Source organism: Lipophrys pholis, assembly GCF_963383615.2.
Source record: "Lipophrys pholis genome assembly, chromosome: 12".
NCBI classification, from domain to species: domain Eukaryota; kingdom Metazoa; phylum Chordata; class Actinopteri; order Blenniiformes; family Blenniidae; genus Lipophrys; species Lipophrys pholis.
The window spans coordinates 28,178,655-28,199,505 of NC_137641.1; the positions used below are offsets into that span (position 1 = coordinate 28,178,655).

The 20,851-nt window shown below is 39.0% G+C and overlaps 2 protein-coding genes across 3 annotated transcripts; both read left to right on the forward strand.

Annotated features, from left to right (window-relative positions):
- Positions 1-4,691: 4,691 nt before the first annotated feature.
- ptcd2 (pentatricopeptide repeat domain 2) lies at positions 4,692-8,202 on the forward strand. Of its 2 annotated transcripts, none has more exons than XM_080476241.1 (10): positions 4,692-4,826; positions 5,160-5,252; positions 5,320-5,449; positions 6,106-6,223; positions 6,322-6,400; positions 6,494-6,585; positions 6,672-6,785; positions 6,871-6,945; positions 7,053-7,166; positions 7,286-8,202. In XM_080476241.1, the coding sequence occupies exons 1-10, from the start codon at positions 4,718-4,720 to the stop codon at positions 7,505-7,507; spliced, it is 1,146 nt and encodes a 381-aa protein (XP_080332367.1). In that variant the 5' UTR covers positions 4,692-4,717; the 3' UTR covers positions 7,508-8,202. The 2 variants fall into 2 exon arrangements, with proteins under 2 accessions (XP_080332367.1, XP_080332368.1); XM_080476242.1 differs by having other exon boundaries at positions 4,699-4,826; positions 5,346-5,449; positions 7,286-8,026.
- Positions 8,203-9,220: 1,018 nt separating this feature from the next.
- Positions 9,221-16,712, forward strand: cacfd1 (calcium channel flower domain containing 1). Its single transcript, XM_080476381.1, has 5 exons — positions 9,221-9,823; positions 12,902-12,974; positions 14,069-14,194; positions 14,294-14,401; positions 14,722-16,712. The coding sequence occupies exons 1-5, from the start codon at positions 9,715-9,717 to the stop codon at positions 14,810-14,812; spliced, it is 507 nt and encodes a 168-aa protein (XP_080332507.1). The 5' UTR covers positions 9,221-9,714; the 3' UTR covers positions 14,813-16,712.
- Positions 16,713-20,851: the final 4,139 nt, after the last annotated feature.

Consider the following 20,851-nt stretch of genomic DNA (forward strand, 5'->3'; position numbering starts at 1 on the left):
GCAACACACCTACAAACTCTGAAGTGACATTTCTCTTGAACTGACATCTCTCTTTTTCTCTGTCTTCTTTCTCTACGCTCTCTCTCTCTCTCTCTCTCTCTCTCTCTTTCTTTCCTTTCATCTATTTATCTGCCTTTTTCTCCCTCTCTTTCTCCCGGGAGAACTTTAATAATGTTTGTCTGCAGCTGTGCGGTATATTTGTCTTGTGAACTCGCATCCTCTCTGCCCCTTTTTCCCCCAAACTCATATGTAACCCATAGCGATTAGTCTGAAGTCGAAATATTCCTTAGTGCTTTCTGATGTTTGTGTGCAATAATTCCTCTGTATGGTGACTCTAATGTAAGAGGAACCACTAAGAAAGAACAAACATTAAAAAAAAAAACAGCCACAATAAAATATATTGTGAAAAAATGTGTTGTTGCCTTTGTCTTTTTTATATATTTTCAGTTGTTTTGTCAAATGTAAAAAAAAAAACACACACACAAAAAATGGGGACATTTCTGGAGATATTTTTTGTAAGATAGATACTCAAACATAATGAAATGAAACAAGACAATTATGTTTTTCTTTGATATTCAGACTATTAATTCAAAAAATCCATCTTAACAGTCCAGTTCATGCCTTGTATCTTATTCCCTTCAACATCTGGTTCTTCTGACAAGTTTGTTAGTCGTGAATACTTAGCACCTTAAGAAAAACACAAATAAACTGTGAATTAAGAGAATACTAGGTTGAGGTCAACACTTCCTGTTCGTGTTTCATCAAGGTTCAAGTTTAATTTCTTTTATCCAAATACAATGATGAGTGGCAATTTTATTCAACAGTTACATCCCCGAGAACCAAAGAGAAGATCTCCACTGTTGCTACTAAAGCAAAGTTTACCTCAATATTTGACATCAGGACTAAAGTTGTTTGACAGAGGAAATCAAATCGAATTAAAACGAATGTTGAAATCCCCCATTAATCAAACATATATCCTACTGATGGAATCTGTGCCAATGCCACAACTTCAATTCAAAGTGTTGACCTGCTAACAACTCAAATTTAGACCAGTCATTAATTTTACAGGTTCTAAGACCAAATATCCTTTATATATATTTAACAAAGAAGAAAGAAAATGTGATACTGACACAATGACACTTATTTTTTAACACTTATCTCTTATAGCTCCATTAAATCCCCATCTATTGGGGAATATGCTGTATATGCTCTCCGATCATAGTAATTGAGTCCTATCTGCTACGCACCGGCTGTTGATTGGCTGTGAATGACATTGTAGACCAGGAGGGAAATTGCTTCTTGAGGCTCCCTGGGCGACAAGTGTCCCTGAAACCCAGACAGGATGAGGATTAATGTTCCCTCAGAGAGTTCCTGGGTGGACAGGGACTGGGGGCTCAGTTCGAATGGTTTATTTCTGAGGGGGTGGAACAAAGACATCATAAAAGAATTGTGAGAGGTTTTGAACACCATCCTCGCTTGCAAGTTGTAATATTTACATCCGGACACGAATTCTCACTTCAATTGACCACAAAATCAACATTTCTGTCTTGTAGTGAGATGAATGTACCCCCTGATTTATTGAATTACAATAGTGTTTTTACTATCAACAGGTCCTTTTTTTTCCATGTCGTCTTTAGGTGACTAATCAGTTGCTCTCTTGTAAATCATTGTACTGCAGATTCGAATAGTTTTTATGCCAATTAATCCTTCATGTGAACCTGAGCCAACAGTAAGGATTTAACAAGATGGGCCTCTATATGAATGAGAATAATTAAAACAAATCTAGAAGGTGGACACCAGCAGTCAGTGCTAAGTAGACGTGACTTTAAAAAGAGGATGAAGAACAGAAAGAAAAAAAAACACCACATGATTGTTGCTTTTGGGTCATCCTGTTAGAATGTATTGCATGAGAATCTTAAAAACTGTAAAACACAGCTGAAATGTATAAATAAAGGTTCTCACATTGAATCCCCTTTTGTGCATTTCATTCCTTACTTCTCATGGGCTGCATGAGCACATCGATAGGTTAAATATTGCCTGAATACAAAATATACTGTAGAATAGAATAGAATAGAATAGAATAGAATAGAATAGAATAGAATGCTTTGTATTTTAGAGGGGAAATGTCTGCAGCGGCAGGAAAACCTATTTAATTCTGTTTCCTTAATTAAGCCTGTGGCTCTGTAGATTGCTATGTGGTAAATAAATGCAAAGAAAAACAATAATTTAATGGAAAATAAGAAATTTTATCTCAATTAAAACATTAGAAATGTAATTTCATGCATCGAAAATAAAATATGACAAGAGAAGCATGCTCAAATCTGGAAAAACTATGATTTCAAGGCCTATTGAAGCACCTCCTGTTTGTGGTAAACTGAAGGGCGTCTCAGCTTAGACTCCCCGAGGAGCCTGATGCAGAGAACACCAAGAAGATCAACATAATAGGATGTGTCTCCACAATTCAGAATGCTTTTGTTGTTCAGTGAGGGACTCCCATCTCCACGTTGTCTGAGGTTTTCCAGCAAGGGAACAGGCTTCACTATTGGAGGTTTTGCACCAGTGAATGAAAAGCATTTCTCTTCGATTCCATTCCCCAATAAATTATTATAGCCATGTTATGCAAATCAGAGAGCATCTTCACCGACCAAAGCCATAACACGGCTGCAGGCGTTTATGATTTAGTAGAAAATCAGTTGCTGGGTGAATTCAGCCTGTATTTCAATGTGCATTCTAAGTCTCTCTATAGATGGAAGCTAACCTATTTAATTGTCATTCGAGGACAGTGGCTTTGAAATCTGTGGCACAGCCAGTCTATCGCAGTAATCAGCACCAGCTGTTTTTTCCCCTCTCTCCCTTCCTAAACTATTTCAGTGGGGACATTTATTAATGATGATGGGACACCCCAGGCACTTTCCAAAACCAAAGGGAAGTGCACACAGGGATAAATCAAAGGAGATGTAAGAGCTACTATCTGTTGGCGAAACCTGGCTCTTTGTCAACGGGAAATCAGAGTGTGAGCACCGAAATAAACCCCCGCAAACAGAGCTACCCCTCCCTGTTGATTACTTCATTATCCGAGCTACTTAACATGAACCTGCCTCCACAGTAAATCCAACCTGTAGCTATAGATTGGCTATGGGCGAGGTGGTGCAACATCCATACTCACATGTGGTTAAGGAGAGAGATAGAAGTCCACAGAGACATATACACCTTGCAGGATGCTATAAATTATCCACGGCTTCGTATCTGATTGGCTGAGCAAGCAATCTCAGTTGGGTGGGCTGAGATCGTGTTGCCAAGGCAACAGCAGGGAACCTCCCTGTCCCAGCCCCATTTTCTCTGAGCAATGCCCTCTATCTTCACAGCGTATCTAGGAAACACCTTAATCAAGCAAGAACAAGTTCTAATAATAACAAGTGTGATATATGGACGATGATGAACAGTAACATGTTTTGTGAGCTCACATTTTTTGTGAAAATAAAATGAAACTGCAGTTATTATGATTCCAGTGGTATCCAAACATAAAGTTCCATGACGAATGCATGACCCAAACATGACCAAACTCATAGAAAATGCAGCGGAAGTCTCTCCTGAGGATGTACTGTAAGTCATTGGTTATGTAATACTGTGTAGGTCAGTGGGTGCACTAACTAGTGCAGGCTTTAGTGCAGACTGCAGCATCCTGCGTTGAAGCATCTACACTGAGTCCTATTAAAATGATTTAATGCTGTAAAAAAAAAGAGTACGGCTATTTAAAAAAAGGTATCGTCTTCATTAAATAGACTTTGGGGGCATTGTTTAAATGGTTGATATTCTGTTTTTTTGCTTATTCTCTGCACATGACCTGTCTGTGGAGTTTAGGAATACCTAAAGTAAGTTGACTGAAATAATCATCTCAGTCAACTTACGCTTTGACACAATTTCTGCAGGATTATTGCTGTACTTTATCGTCCTTGAATAATGCTCATGCTCATGTAGGACTTTGGCTCCAAAAGCCTTTGTGGGATGGGGGTGGGGAGTGCCAGTCAGTCACAACCCTCTTGTTCCTCCAAAACTTGTAATGTAAATAAGCAAAATTTAAAAAAAATAAAAAATTTGGGGGGGGGGGGGGGTCTTACACTAATGCAATTAATGCAACCAGTGATATAACAATAACTGCTCAGATTAGTGTGAAGTCAGCAGGGTATATTTGTGCTTTCATTTATTTGTCCCACGCATTATTATAACACATAATATATTCTGTACACAGACGCTTCAAAGTCAACAGGAATGTTATGCAATGCAACAGCATCACCTGCTGGTTAAAATGCAAATGTATTTTAATTGCGGTTCAAAAGAAAAATAAATAAATATTGCAATATGTTTTTGTATAATGTAACAACAACTAATATAGTTTAATCTACCTTGCAGAAAAGATGAATGACAATAAAATAAGTATCTGCAATTTCAATATTTCTGCACTTTCGGCCCACATTCGTCTTACAGTGCGGCGCCATGTTGGGTGATACTAATTGTAAATCCACGGCTGGTATCATATTAAATAACTATAAACTCACACTCGGGTTCTGAAATATTGAAATTGGGATATTTACAAAAGTTATTCTAGCTTAACTCCTTTTTGTTAGTGATTTATGATTTAAAATGCGGTTTTAAACTAAACCTGATTTTCAATAACTCCCCTCTGGTTTTCGTCGTTGTGGTACGGTCATTGGGCAACATGGCGCTGAGGAGACTTGGCAAATGTTGCCGGTCGTTACTTCATGAGTCCTCCAAACCAGCCTTCTGCGGAGTTTTTCTGCCAGCCGGGCTTGAGAGATGTTTAGGAGGTAAGATAGACACAATTTCCCCACGTCTGTCCTTTCTCAAACACGCGTGACAATAAGAAAAACGTGTGTCACGGACGGTGTCAAGCTAGACTCTAAAACAATCAGCACTTGAAAGAAGGGAAAGTCAAATCCACCAGAAACCTTCTGTACCTGAATGAATAATATAATGTGTACTTCTGGAGGACTGCGGGCTTGTAAGTTACACCTGTATATAGAGTGCTTGATGTTAGGCAAGTCAATCAGTGATGTAAAGACTTATTTGAGTCTATTGGTAACAAACCCTGATCAGGAAATGTTCTATTTTCTTTGTTTGTTTGTTTTTTATCTCCGTAGCAAAGAGGTACCTGCTGTCAGAAGATGTTGTCAAACTTCATGACTTCCAGCAGAAGAAGCTGGCTGTGGCTCACCTTGCTGGTGGAGCTGAGGGTAAAATGTCACATCCTTCCATAAGTGCGTTGTGTTGCAAATCCTAATGTTTCGTTTGAATTTGCAGGGAGTTTTATTGACTTGTTCACTCAGAAACTGAAAAGGAAGGAGCTGATCCTGCGAGATGAGCTCAAGCTTCTTCTTCACCTGTGCCAGTCCTCCGATGACGTGCTGATCGCCAAAGATGCCATCTACAGGTACACAACATACAAATACGCACACCAATACACTGGAAAAGGGGCTATGCTGTGTTACAGAGATTAAATGCAAAGCGTTGACGAGACGAGTAGAATTGCATTTCATCTAATTAAAGAACATTAGACAAAGAAATGCAGAACAGATCATTTATAGCGCCATCAAAAGCTGTTAATTTGCAAAAACATACATTACTAGCATGAAAGTAGTTGGGTGCTTCATATTAAAGACATGACAATCCATCCATTGTTGTATTTTTGATATTTGTAATTAAAGTGAAGCATTATTGCAGCGTGAAAAGCCACTTTTGTCCTTTTGGGAGGCGGTGAGAGAGCAAATAATAATAATGAAGTGAGTTAAAACACGGGGAATGGAGCATTTATACTTGCTGAATAATTTGCCATTGCTGAGGATTGTATTTGCAGCAGTTTAACTTGCATCGTCTTTGCAAAGTGCCATTTTTTGAGTGTAATAATCAGCTTTCAAAGGGTTTATTTTTTATTTTTTATGACACACTTCGGATATTGCCCCTCTGTGTATTTGTGCTATTCTTTCACTTTTTATTCCCAGAGCGTATATGTGTGTGTTTATTTTGCTTTTAACAGTGTCTCAAACATCTGAACTCCAAATGACTAATCATTTAAATTACTCCCTCAAGGTATCACTCAGAGAACCGTAACTTGATGCAAGGAGATTTCAAGTTTGGCCCGCTCTTCATGCGGCTGTGCTATGAGCTCAGTCTGGAGAGTATGGCTGCTGCTGCACTGACAGATGAGGTAAACAGTTGCATTAACCAAAAATCCCCGATATGCTCTGAAACAACAATGAAGAGTTGACTTTTAGCAATAAAACTTCCTCTCTCCTCTCCGAACAGAGTATGAAAGGATTTTTCAATGAGACCACCTCCTTTAATATCGCCGTAGACATGTTATTCCTGAAAGATTCATTTGACAGTAAGTAATGATTTGAACTTTTGGTCTTTCTTTTTTGCAATTAAAATGAAAAAAACGTGAATCAAATGTTTTGGAACTTTTGATTGTTGGCAGCTGCTTTGGAGGTACTAAAAACCATGAGAGACCAGGGAATCTCCTTCAACAAAGACACAGTGACACTGGCAACTGGTACCTGCTATAAACTGGTAATACTTCAACTCACTACAGCTGCAAAATTAGTGCTTTTTTAAAGGGTTTCCCGGATTATTGTGTTGCGTTTTGTGTTGGCTAGAATACCGCTGAGTCCTACAGGATCTGCACCACTCTGATAGAGGAACAACAGTCTAAAGGGAACTTCATCCCCAGACATGCTTATTGCTTTGCTGTCGCATTAGCACTCCGACGGGTGGGTTTCATCTCCTGACATACACAAAGAAAAGCATGAACGGTGTTAAAAAGCTTGTGTACTCTCTCCTTTTGTTTTCTTTCAGAGTGACCTACAAAAAGCGCAAATGCTGTTTTCCCACATTATGAACACTGACAACAGACTTTGTCAAAACTTTAAGGTAACCATGAAGCGTTTTTTTACTGTTTTTTACTGGGTGTGATTTCTAGTTAGTAGTTCATGGATTGATGCAGTTAGGGGTGGGGGGGGTTTCAAACTGTGTTTTAGGTGGTTTTACTGGTGATGTCCGGAGCCGTACCAGAGGCATTGTCCATCCTCTCAGCTTCCATGTCTCCGAAACGCCCGTATTTTGTGAAAAAGCCTGACTTTTCACAGGAAGTGGTATGTGAAAGTCAGCTTTTGCATGTGCGTGATTCAGCTAAAAGTGCGAAAATGAGGTTTTACGGACATAAATCAAACAAAAAACGGTCGTCTGTCTGGCCTCCTGTGATCAATTTCAGGTGGATTTGCTGAGGTTGCGGAGTGAGGGAAAACCAATACAGAAGAACATCGAGGAGATAGTGACTCAGCTGGAACAGTGCGATCAGGTGACTCAGCAAACCCTGGACGACATGCTGTGCCACACCCCCACTGGGAAAAGGAAACTAGCTCCGATCATAAAGGAGAGATCGATTAGTCGACGGACTCTGAAGCCTCTGAACTCTGCTCTGATCTCAGAGTGAACACACTATAACTTCGATTTGAGTTCATTTCATCACTAAACGCTTCAATGTAGCATCAGACATGTCCCGGATGCAAAAGTAAAGAGGGAGGAATTTTGCAAATTTTGAAACGTTTATTTTTCTACTTAAAGATCAATATTTAGAAGGTCATTTTTATGTCTGGAAAAAAGCATTGATTGAAGGACCAGTGCGTAATCTAACGTAATGCCATCTAGTGGTGAAGTTACGAATTGCAGCACTGCGCCTCTGATGTCGGATAAACTGAGCAGCATCCCTGCTCTGACACAGCTGTCCATTTTATTCTCCATCCCTCTTTGTTTGGATTATCTACCTCTTACATACATGTACATCCCTCTACAGACTGGTCTTTGGCTCTATGTTGACAGTATTTTGATCAAAACCAGAAATGGAAACCTTTTAAAGAGTAATGATTTCTTTTGAATGGTTTGGGAGAAATGTAAAGTATGTGTTTATTTATGTGAATGATGATTAAAGGTCCTTCAGATATTTAATCAAACCAAAACTTGTTTTGTCTTTGGTCTACTCAGTTGCTATAAATTATAAATATTTTTTACACTTTGTAAACATACTTTTGTGATTTAAATCTAGACACACAAATTAAGTTTTTGCTCTTAAAGTGTGAAACTATTAGCTTTTAATTTTTACCATTAAAACCTATAATTTTTTTTTATTATTATTCTTAAATGATGTGGATAAATTGTGTGCCAAGCATTTCCTTCTTTTTTGGTAAAGATGTCGTACTGTATAATTTTATTATGTTCTAATTATTCATAATATATGAAGCTTTCCGAGCCGTGTGGTTAGGTGGGCCTGGATGGGATGAAAGACTATCTTCATATCAAGTTGTTTAGCACATAAATCATGTCATAGTTTGACATTTACAATCAGTAGTACCACCTGTCATATCATAAAAACTAATAAATACAGAAAATTATAGAACAGAAAGCCGCCTGTGATTTCACCTTTAAGGTTTTTTATTCTAGGTTAGAATAATGTTCTTGTGTTGTACTACTAAACTTGCTTAGATTTCTGTTAAATAGCTTACTGACGGCATAAAACAAACACACGTGGACCACAATCGGGACATATCAAGCCTAATATTAATTCTGCCAGGGGAAAATTAACAATTTGTCTGCATCCGCTTTACAAAGAGAAATCACTCTTTACCAACAGCCGACCTCCATCAGGATTTCACGCAATGTCACAGGCGCTCCAACCATGTCAAAGTGGTTTCGTGAACAAGACAATGAATTGTAATGGCCTCTATTCACAGGATCGCAATCCCAAATCTTAGATTGTGAATGAAGAAACACATATATGAAATACGCAAAGACTTTATTTCCACTTACTAGTCCAAACATTAGAACAATGTATCAGTTGCAAAATTTTTGGATGCCTCCTCAACAATAACTCTTGGTAAAAAAAAAGTTATTTAATAATCATAATAACTCTTGTTAGTCCCATGTAGATTTTCTAGTTTTGCTCCTGATTGTTAAACGCTTGGTTGATTGTTTAAGTCCACAAGTTCGTTGATAAATTTAATAATCAAATGATCAAAAATGACATAAATGTGGCTGAGAGCGTTTTATCTCTTTTATAAGAAGCATGAGTGCTTAGTGCTTACATTTATAGTTACACCCCAAAATCTGCAGGTTTGAACACAATCCGCATGTAAACAAACGGTGACGTCACATTCAAGCGCCGCCCACCACGCTCCCTCTTCGTCTACCTACTGGTACGAGATCTACGAGGCGCTATTATATCCAAAGCGAAGCCGTGGAGTAGTATAAATTCATAAAGCGGGGATTTAAGTTTGTCTTGAATTATTTTCTGCACTCAAACGTTATTTTGAGGGACATACGCGACGGTGAAATCCACTCCTAGCGGCAGCCAGGGGCGCTGCTTTGTAGCATCAGCTAGCCGGTTAGCCGCTGCTGACTGACGCGGGGGAGACAGCTGCTCGCGCGGCACGAAGACACTCAGAATTACAGCAAAATAACAACAAATAAAAATAAACGAGCTCTAAAGTTTAACTTGGAGCACAGAAAGAGGTCGCGGTGTCGTTTGGGAGCCAGTTGGCGTTGAGTTTGTGGCGCCTCGCTTAACTTAATCTGGATATTTAGGTGCTGACATCTGTAAATACTGTAGCTTTAGCACATTTAGCTCGAGAGGAAAAAAAGGACAAAATGAGCAACGAAGAGACGACAGCAGCTTCAAAACCCCCCACAGAAGACGATGGCATGACCTGGTGGTACAGATGGCTCTGCAAAATAGCCGGAGTTCTGGGAGGAATATGTAAGTCAAGTCTTATCACTTTTTCTTCCCCGCCCTCCTCCTCTGTTTGAATAATAGACCTTAATCCTGCTAAAGCGACATACTCGTATTTGTCTCATCAGCACGTTTTGACACCACTCATTATGTGACCTCGTTTATATTGCATTTGATTTATGAATAGCCGCATGAAAAGCACGTTTTCGGCTGGTGAATATGCCGCACTGGAGTTGCTGTGCCACTAAACAAAAGCCTTGTCACACAGCTCATTGTCCCCCTCGCTGCTGCAGTCACTGTGTGGGCACCGCCTGCTCGCCTGGTGGCTCATAACCCTTTTCCATAACAGCTTGTTTTATTACCTATAACTATGTTTAAATCATCTCGTAGGGGTATGACGTGAGCCTGAAGTGATTGGGTTTGCAGTTTTGTTTAATTTCTTTCTCCCCTCACGTCCATCTCCCCTTCACACTGACACCAGAGTCACAGCCTCAGTATCACATTAACAGCTGCATAGTCAATGGGCTTCTCTATTATTAAAGCAGTGCTGGATGGCCTCAAGGAGCGCAATATGCAGTGTCCCAGTGTCTCAAACCAGTCTGGGCTTGTCTGACTCTCAGTCAATCTGCTGAGTTTTCCTTCTGCAGTTCAGGATTTTAAGCTCTGGGGCTTACTGCATCTCAAATATCACACCGAGTTGCTGTTTTTTAACATATTCAACTATTCCAATCATAGTTGTCAACACATGTTTTTTTGGAAGCTCCAAATTTATATCCAGGGACCATAGTCCATGGAATTGAAGTTGCAGATATAAGAATACATAAAGGAAATGAGAATATAAGTGAGACGTTTTTTTTGTTCTGTTATTCATACTTCTCATAATATATAAAGTAAAAGTTTCAAAGCATTAAAAAAATGAATAATTGTGATAATTATGACTGCTCGTTATGGCAAAGATATCTGATGTTTTAATACTGAAGTTATGATATTTATGACTCAGAAGCTAAAGTTTTAAGGAAAATACCTAAATATTTCAACCTCTGTATACTATTTGTACACATATTATGGTAAACATTTCTTTTGTATTCTATTGTTTTGAGATGCACCTGTAATCCTATTTCAACTTTTATTGCTACATGATTTGAAAAAATTATCTGAACCTCTATTAATTAGATTAATTTAATTCATTTCATTTAAACAAAAGCACAATTACTAATATATTTCGTTCAGTTTTTCCACAAGTGTACTCCTGATTTAAGGCATGTTTAATCATAAGATATTTGTTCTTTCTTGTCTTTATAACTGTAAAATTCCCCCTGACTTATCTCAGAAAAAGTGTCCGGCTTAACTTTACCGGCAGATTTTAAAGTCATTTTAAGGAATACGGAAAAAGAAAAAATCTTTGTAATTAATTTGTCTGCTTTTCTTTTGCTTTAAATGTGAATTCAAATATGTGTACATGTCTGACAAATGTAGTTGATAAGTTTCTCATGAAACCTCGACGCTGATCTAATCGTAAATACATTTTAAATACTTGGAAAGTCCAAGTAGTAAAGTTTAGGTTTTTAAATGCCATTAAACTTATTTGTTGATTAAACCATGGGAAAAACATTAGAACTAGTTTGTAAATGTTTAAGAATATTGTTAAAAACAAATGTGCCTCATATATAAAAAGTAAACATCATAGAAAATACAAGTTAGATTTTGATAAATTACAAATAATGTAATATGTTCAAATCTGCTGGAATAATGTAAATATCTTTGGGCGCGCTCCAATGATGTCATCTCTTTGTGACAAATCAATACTTCTCTTTGCACAGTGTGACTTCAACTCACATGTAGCTTCATTTTTTTAGCTGTTAGTTCCAACTCAAATGGATTTAATGAGTCAAATGCATAGAAACGGACACTAATAAACACACAGACGGTTGTTTTCAACACCTTTACGTTTCTATGAGGATCATTTTTTTTAGCTTTCTTCTTGAGGGATCGCAACGGAATGTTCTGATCTGTTTTAACCTGTCCACCACATACAGTCCAATTTCATATCAACAAGATGTGATCATTAAAATTACAACATGATTAAACCGTATATACAAGCGATTTCACACTTGCATGGAAAAACCTGCAATTCCCCTTTTGGAGGGGAAAAACTCCACATTTTCACAAACTGTGGTTTAATTTCCCTTGTGAGTAATGAAGTATATGTCTAAGTATTGTGACGATAATGCTATTTCATTAACAGTAAAGTAGAAAGGTGTCACTGATGACTTCACTACAAGCATCGCTTCATTTCTGCACCTTCGTGTCCAGCAGCATGATATTTTTCATCCAAACAGACATGCTCACTTCCGAAAACTCTTTCAGGGTTACATTCTTGCAAACGCCTCATTTCCATACAGATATTTTTACGATTGATAGACAACTGTTAATCCCTTTTTCTTTTTTTTTTTTTATAGGTCTGGGACTGAGATCTTTGGTTTGCTGATGTGTTGATTACTTTACCTGACACCACCTCTCCGTTGTGTGTCGATGTCAGGCTGCAGGTTATTTCCAGAGCGAGCAGAAATCCCCACATGTAAACACATCGTCAAGGCATCTTCACTGCTTTTCTTTTCTTTTCCTGATCTCATATTGCAGACTGTGGGTGTGTGGCGGGTCCCGTTGGCCCCGTGTGTCGAGCAAACCTCCCACACTCTCCTCCGTAGGAAAAACTCTGCAGAGAAGAGATTTAAAAACAAACAGTAGCAAAAGCAAGAAGAAAAAAAAAAAAAACCCAACTCATTTTCTATTCCCGGCTTTTTATCGTGCTTCGATTTTGGTCACAGTTTTTTTTTCAACGTTATAAATGCAATGTTGATAATTAGTTCTTAAGCCAAACATTTTTCATGTTTTCCACCTTGCTGATTTTCTCCTGCTGTTTTTAGTTTAAAGGAATTACTCACCCAGCAGCACGCGGCGTGACCGGGATCCTCGTGCTTTATGGTTGAAGTCGATGTGAGATAAACGTTCCGCTTAGAACATACGGTCTCTATCGGGCCGTGATCTGCTTCATCGCTTGTATTAATCCCATTTTTTTGTCTTTGTCTTGTCTGACTCGTGCAGCCTGTGCCATCGCGGGAGTGTGGAACTGTGTCACTGTGAACCCTTTAAACATTGCTGCCGGAGTATGGATGGTGTAAGTCTCCAACACAGTCACATTATAATGACCTGTTATTAGTTTTTTTTATGGATTACACAACAAGCCAGGATGTATAGAAGCAGAGAGAATACCTTTGTGGTGTTTAGGGAGCAAATGTAAACGCAATTCTTCAAAAAGCTCGGTCTCAGTAGAAATGGGGAGAATCCAAACTTTTCTGAAACGCTGCTAAAAAAAAACGCTGCATTCCTTATGTCTGCATTTCTGTCCCTGACTTTCTCCTTGGTGGGTTTTCCCCTGGTCGTCTGGTTTCTTTCCACAGTCTCAAGATAAGCATTTGAGTTTAATTTGGATTTCTCATTTTCAAAAGTTACTATCTATATTTGTCCCAGATCTGACCTGGACTGGCTAAGGCTTTAGAGAAGATGAACAGACGGATGGTTAAGTTCAGATTGGTCCCCTCAGGTGGATTACTTTCTAATCGCTTCTTCCCACAAATTTAAACTAAAAAGGCAGTGAAGTTTACACCTTTTTTTTTTATTCACATGATGAGCCTTAACAGTGTGAAGCGATGAACTGTGCAGTCTGAACTTTTCCAACACCCCAATTTTTTTTATTCTATTCTATTCTATTCTATTCTATTCTATTCTATTCTATTCTATTCTATTTTGTACGGCCCATCAAGCAGAGGAAAAAGTCTGAATAAATAATACCTCAATAGTTCACCAGTAATATTTCACAAGATCATTTTTAATCGTAATTATCACTATTAAAATGGCTTTCCGTGTCAAAAGTGTAGAAATAACTGGGAAAAGAAAAACTATTAACTTTTCACCTATATTCCAATTTCTTTGCACGTCAGACGTTTTCCCAAACGCCACGGTCCATCAGGTCTCCAGTGCATCGCTCGCTTGTTACGTTGCTTTTGTGACGTCCGTTGCTCTCATGTAGCCCGGGAGCTCCGCCCACTCCTCAAATATCTAAACCGAGTGCAGGTATCCTAACGAAGGGAAACGTCTCAAGAAAATCCGCCCACGATTTGCATGTCGGCTGTAAATGAATGGAGGTTCGTGTGAGATTAGAGTCCACGCGGTGCTCTCACTGCTGTTTGTGCCCTCTCCTCCCGGCTCCAGGCTGAACGCCTTCGTGCTCTTCCTCTGTGAAGTCCCTTTCTGCTGCCAGTTCATAGAGTTCGCCAACGCAGTGGCGGCCCGCGCAGACAAACTCAAACCCTGGCAGAAATCCTTCTTCTACTGTGGGTAAGAACAACCGTGCACTGACGCATTTCAACGTCTTTTAAAGGCTGGAAAGTAAAATTCTTTGTCATTTTTATTTATTTTTTTCCTGACTGTCTGCAGGTTGGCCCTGTTCCCCGTCTTCTTGAGTTTCTCCTTCACCACTTTGTTTGGAAACGCCATCGCCTTCGCCACGGGAGTTCTGTACGGCCTCGCGTCTTTAGGCAAAAAGTAAGCCGCGCACATTTCTTCATAATAGTCAGAAATGAAGACATGCTTCAGACTGTGAATGCTCATATCTCTTTATGTCCTGCTCTTATAACAGACTCCCATATTAAACACGCTTCATTTTCTTTTGTTCGTGTGTGTATGTGTGCATGCTGACTTTCTAACAATCCTAATGAGAGTCTTTAATCATTCTCATGAGCTTCTGACGGGGCGAGTGTGGTGACAGACTTCGTTTTTGTTTCTCTCCTCCCCTTCCTAACCTGTTCTTACCATCCCCCCCCCCCCCCCCCGTCTGTTCTCGCTCTTCCCCCTCCCTCCCCCAGGGGAGACGCGGTGACGTACGCCCGGCTGCAGCACCAGAAGCAGGGCGACGAAGAGAGGATGACGGGAACGACAAACGGAGCTCCAGAGTGAACTCTCCTCTTCCTCCTCCTCCTACTACCTCTTCCTCCCAACACCTTTTACCTTGAATCCCGTCACCACAGAACAACCTTTATTTATTCGACTCCAAACTGCTGCATCCTGACAGATTTGTTCCCAAATCGGTGTTGGATTAATCTCCTTATTTATCATTTTGACTTCGTACCTCGTGTTTCTTTTAAACTCTCGTTGTTGTTGTAATAATGTGAACCAGACGGGCTCTGCAGTGTGCGCCACTTTATTTATTTTCGATTTTTTTGATTTAACCTAAAAGCCTTCCGGGAAGTGTGAGTAGAAAAAAATGTGTCTGTACGGCCTTCAGGTTCTTCAGTGTGACTTTGAGGCTGCGATTTAAGAGTTTGTGTGACAGAGGGAGAGCGCCGCGTCGCCATCAGTCGAACGGCTCCTCGGCGCTGTTGTCATCCGGGGTTTGGCAGCCATCCTGCACTCGCCGCTTCACTCGCCGTGCGACTACAGGGTAGCTTTCATTTCTGGTCCGGCAACCACAGCAGAAATTGGCAAATAAAAAAGCTTCCAGGTAAAAAGCTGCAAGTAGCACAACACCAGATGAAGATGTTGGGAATCGTGGTACTAAAAGGGCTTCGGAGCTGGATGCTCATCAGGAAGATGAAACGTCAGGGATTTTAATTCAGTACTCATGGAAACAGTTACACAGAGGGCTTTTAAAAATGTTTGTTTTCAGAACAAATAACGGACCTGTATATCTTTCCTTTGAAATCTCTTTTTTTTTTTTTTTTTAATAGTGCATACATAATTCACCACTTAATTAAACAAAGGGCATTGTGGGGCGGTTGGAGCCTGATTGAAGGCGGTGAACACACGTTAGGCCAAACCCAGAGAAACACACTAGTATTAAGTCAGAGTTAACTAAACCTGGAGTTTTCTCCCTGCGAGATCAGAGTACTAACCACTACTTCACAACCTACTTCTCTGATAACGATTTTCATTTAAAAAAGATTTTTAAAACAGTCTTATACCTTAACTGCATCTCTGGAAGCATGAAAGTTTTTCCACTTTTCCTCAAGAACCAAAGTCTTAAAATAAAGAGACTCTAAAGATCCCCCACCCCCCCCACCCCCCACTCCACTCCGATAAAGTAACAAAGTGATTGTGGTATCATATCCGCCGGGTGAACACGACTCCGAACCGCAGCCCGAGTGCATTTGTTAAACATACACAGGGATATTTTTAACAAAGCGGGAATGTATCTGTCTGGTATACCCAAAGATAAAGACCTCTTATCTTTTATTTTTGTTGTGGGCTTTTTATATATTTATTCCTCCTTCTTTTTTTCCTCTCAGTTGGGACACGAAACCTTTTGTGTGACTCGGCCGGTTTACGTGTGGAAGCTGCTTTCCACTGTTATTTAACGAGAAACCTGAATGTGCTCTACCTTTAAACAATATTTTGTACCTTTTTTTTTTTTCCTTTTCGGGCTTTTGTTACTGAATATCTACCGATCCGCGTCCACTCAGTCTTAATTAGTTCCCTCTACTCGAATCACAGCTGGTTGAGGAGAAAATGGATTCATTCAGGGAGTATTTGGCTCCGGCAGTCATTTCACACTCGCATCACCAGCTCTCAGGTTATCATACCGAACAACGCACGGCGTTTTTAACCTTCAGATCACAAGCATGTGACTTTATGCAGAAGCTCGACATTGTAGAAAAGCTTTCATTCAGCACTTGTGATGCGTTCAAAACGTGCACAACCAGCATTCACAAGTGTGAAAAACGCCACATCAGCACCAGCTACAGTTTGAACACTACAGCTTCCTCACTATACTTTTACTTTCCCGCAGTCGCAGGGTGTGTGTTTCGCCGTGAGGGACGTGTGTGTAAAATGTGTGTCGTGAATTAAACCGACTTGCTACTATTATTGCCGTTGTGTTGGTGCTTTTATTTTGTTGAGATTTCACGAGCACATTCACCATGATCTGCTCCTCTCAGTGCGCAACTTTATACATTGTTTCCTTTGTAAATGAAACATTGTTTCTTTTCTTTCTTTTTTCCTTTTATCTCTTTTCCCCATTTTTTTCTCCTTCCATTTTTCAGTTTTCTTTTTTCCCCCCTCGAAACTGTTTTTATAAAAAAACCATATTACTACGACGATTCAAAGATAAAAGTATTTCATTTGTTCACACTCAAGAGGACACATCTTATTTTTCCCCCTTTGGATTCATTGAATAGCTTCAGTTTTCTGTGAGATGCACGTCAAGCACAGGACAGATCTCACGGCGTTAGATTTCATCCCAATGTCAACATTTCTTCCTTTTCATTATTGATCAAAGAACAGCATCTAAACAAAAAAACGTGTGTTTTTTTTCAGGTCGCGCGCAACAAAACAATCCTCACAAGGCGTCAGCAGCACATCACAGGAAGTCGAGATGCCCCGGGGTTTATTGTTTCGCTGCTTTTGATTGTTTTCACCTGAAATTATGTTTATTCTCTCTGAGATGAAAAGGAAATTCAATTTTAGTTGACATTTGCAGGAATATATATATATATATATATATTTATATTCGCTACACATTTTCCTCTTGAGGCGTTAAGGAGAAGTGAATAATCTTATACTTGCCAGACCTATTTTAACTGCTGCTTTTACTGATTATCGTTGCCTGCAGTGTAACTGTCCAACAATATTCAAATTTTTGTATGTATTTTAGGCTCCACATACATTTATTTAATTCAGTTTCCACCCTGATGGACACATGACACACTTCCTTGCTTGTCAGTGTCAGTTTTTTTTTAGCTTTAGTAATCTTTCTCCAGATATTTTACATAATGATTTTTTTTTAAAACATGTACAGACTCAAGTTTCTGTTCAGGTCTTTTTTAATTTTTCATATTTTTATGTCAAAATTCACAACACTTTTATATTGTTAGATGCTTTGCCAAAGTAAAAAGGCAAAACACAAGATTCAAGTGTATTATTTGCAAGTTTAAAACTGAAATTTTGTGCATTTTATTTTTATTTTCACTGATGGTGCTCATAATATTAGCGATAATATGATCTTGTCTCGTGAACGCATCCTAAACAGACTGTGTGGTGACCTGACCTCACAAGAACATGGCGTTTTTATGAGTATAAGCTTGTAAATCCAGCATTTATTCTATGTCTCCAAACACGTTATGTTGGGTTTCAATACCATCTCTTCTTTCTCCAGTTCAAAGAGCTGAACTCAACCAAGTCCTCACAACAGTGGCACTTCTTGAAAAAGCCGTTTGTTTATTGAGATGACTTGAGGCATTTCCGTCCATCCATCCATCCTCCAGTTTTTGTTAATTAATTTTCTCTGCCACCTTTTCAAATCGATCGATAATATTTAATTTGATCGTCAAAAAACCTTGAAATTGTGCGAATCATCTGTCTCTGAAATGTAAAACTTGATAAGACGACCGGGAACAAGGAAAAAAAACCTTGATTTTACCTTCAGATATTCATTTGAAGACACGCGAATGTGAATAAATCTTTCCCCCAACAGAGGGCGCTGTTATATTATTCCTCTAATGCATCTCCAGAATTTAATCAGGGCTCTAATTATGTAATAACTGGTACAAGTTGAAGGTACAAAGGAAAGAAGACTCTTTAATTATTTCTGCAGTCAATCAAGGTTGTGTCTGACTTGCAGGCTTAATATTGATGCCCCCCCCCCCCCCCCCCACGCACACACACACACACAAATGAACTCATATTACAAGAAGAAGAAGCCTAATAAAGGCTGAACATTAGGAGTCTCAAACTCTTGTGTAAACTCAGCAACAATTTATCATGCAGGTGATAACAAGCGAGTGAACATTATCTACTAATACGTGTACTCAGCTCTCGTGGGGAATTTCTGAAGATGATGAAAAAGACCATTAGTGTGACTCTTGGCCGGACAGCTTTGTGGTGTGCCAATGCAGCCGTGAAGAGTGAAATAAAACCTGAAAGAAAACTATCATAAGGAGAAAAATAGCCGCAGGCTCACCGCCTGCAGTGGAACCACCAAATGAGGCAATATGAAATGATGTGGCTGGATCTGAAGATGAGAAATAATCATAATAAGAAAAAAACTACATTATGTGAAGTTGAGACGGACAATAGCAAAAGAGGAACTGTGATATAATTCAATCTGATATATGAGGTGAAGCTGCACACTGTAAAAAGTAAATCTACTGAGGTACAGTGGAGAAAAAGGACTTAAAAATCAACATATACATATCATTTATACGCTGAAAAATAACAGATTATTACATTTTTTATGCATTTAAGGTAGTATATTATGTGATAGGAAGACAGACAATAGTAAGACAAGTACTTAGATGAGTTAATGTATTATTTTGGTCATTACAAGAGTAAAACTTTATATTTATTATATGATAAAGTTCCAGTAGTTATTTCCCTTTATGTCTTTCGGCATTTTTTTCTGAATGAAAATGTAAATTCATTGCTCGTAGTTTAGATTAAGGTAAATACAAACATTTAATGCTTTTTTTTTGTATAATTTTCAAGTCAATCATGAAGTTTCTGATGATGACTAATAGTTTCAATTCTACAAGTAAACCTCTTGCAAAATCAAGCTGCACCGACCAAAACCTCCAATATGTCACCAGTTGTTGTTTGAAAGTCACTAAATGAATGTTGACTCGTTGAAAGAGGTTGATTAGCCTATATAATATTAATAGATACAGTCATATTTTTATTAAAAGAAGCAGAAAACATGTGATTTACTCAGTGCATATTTAAATAAATAAACGGTACAGTGTATATGTTCAGCTTTCTCATCGCTTTCTATTTGTAAGAAAGACACATCAATCAGGTGCAATGGCTGGGAATCAGGGATGTTTTGCTTAATTGATGAGGTTGAATGCAGCACTTTTTTATGCTTTTATAGGAAATATGACCAAAGTAACGGTCATCTTAAAAAAAATAAACAATGTCCTTTCGATTTGCCATTGGTGCAGATTACTCTCCCGATAAAGGATTGATTTCAAGATTTAGGTCAAAGGTCAGGAAGAACATGCAAACTGCATGGAATAGAAAAATCAGTCCAAAGAGAACTTTAACAGAAAGTCATTCTGATTGGTCGGTAAGACTGTTAACCCCTGCAGCACCGTGCAGCCCCAATTCTAACCAAAAGAATAAAGAAATTAAATCCCCTAAATGCACCTTTTAGAATGTGGACGTTCATCTGGACAGAGGAAGGAATCTAGGAAAACAGGAAAACTGTGCTCCAAACCCAAACCTTGACCCAAGGACATTCCTGGAGAGCAAACCACAACAATGTGCAGCAGAAACTTTAATTAAAAGACATTTGAAATGACTAATTAACCTGAAATGCATTGAATTTTTAAAAAAAAAATTTTTTATCACAGCATGAACCTTTAAGACTGATTGCACAATTTATTTATCTGCAGAATGAGCATTTACTCTTGCTGCTAATGTCCTTCCTTGTTGCAGAATCGTGCCAGGACAGTTGATCCACCTTCAGTTCCCAGAAAAACGTGTCTCAAGTGTTGTTCACCTCCTGAAGGGCTAAAGGGGGGGGGGGGGGGGGGGGGGGGGGGACTCACTTGTTTGCTGGCTCTCCTCCCCAGCTCCGGGTTGCATCATGCTTGGGAACTTCGCTCCAATGAGGGACCTGCTTTGTGCTTCGGAGAGAGAGAGAGAGAGAGAGAGAGAGAGAGAGAGAGAGAGAGAGAGAGAGAGAGAGAGAGAGAGAGAGAGAGAGAGAGAGAGAGAGTCGGTTGGGCGCAGCGTTGCCACCAACTGGACGGGAATCAAACAGACCCAGAGAGCAAAGCAAGGCGAAACACATCACCTGCGGGCGGAGAAAGAAAGAAAGAAAGAAAGAAAGAAAGAAAGAAAGAAAGAAAGAAAGAAAGCAGGATTTCCCTCCTTGTGGCTCCGGGAAAATAACATATTTTATTCTTTCTTTTACAAAGCGCGTGTGTGGAAGGAAATCCTTACTTTTTATTTTTTTTTTTAAATTTTTATTGAAGAAGAAATCAAGACAGGAAGGGGGGAAGG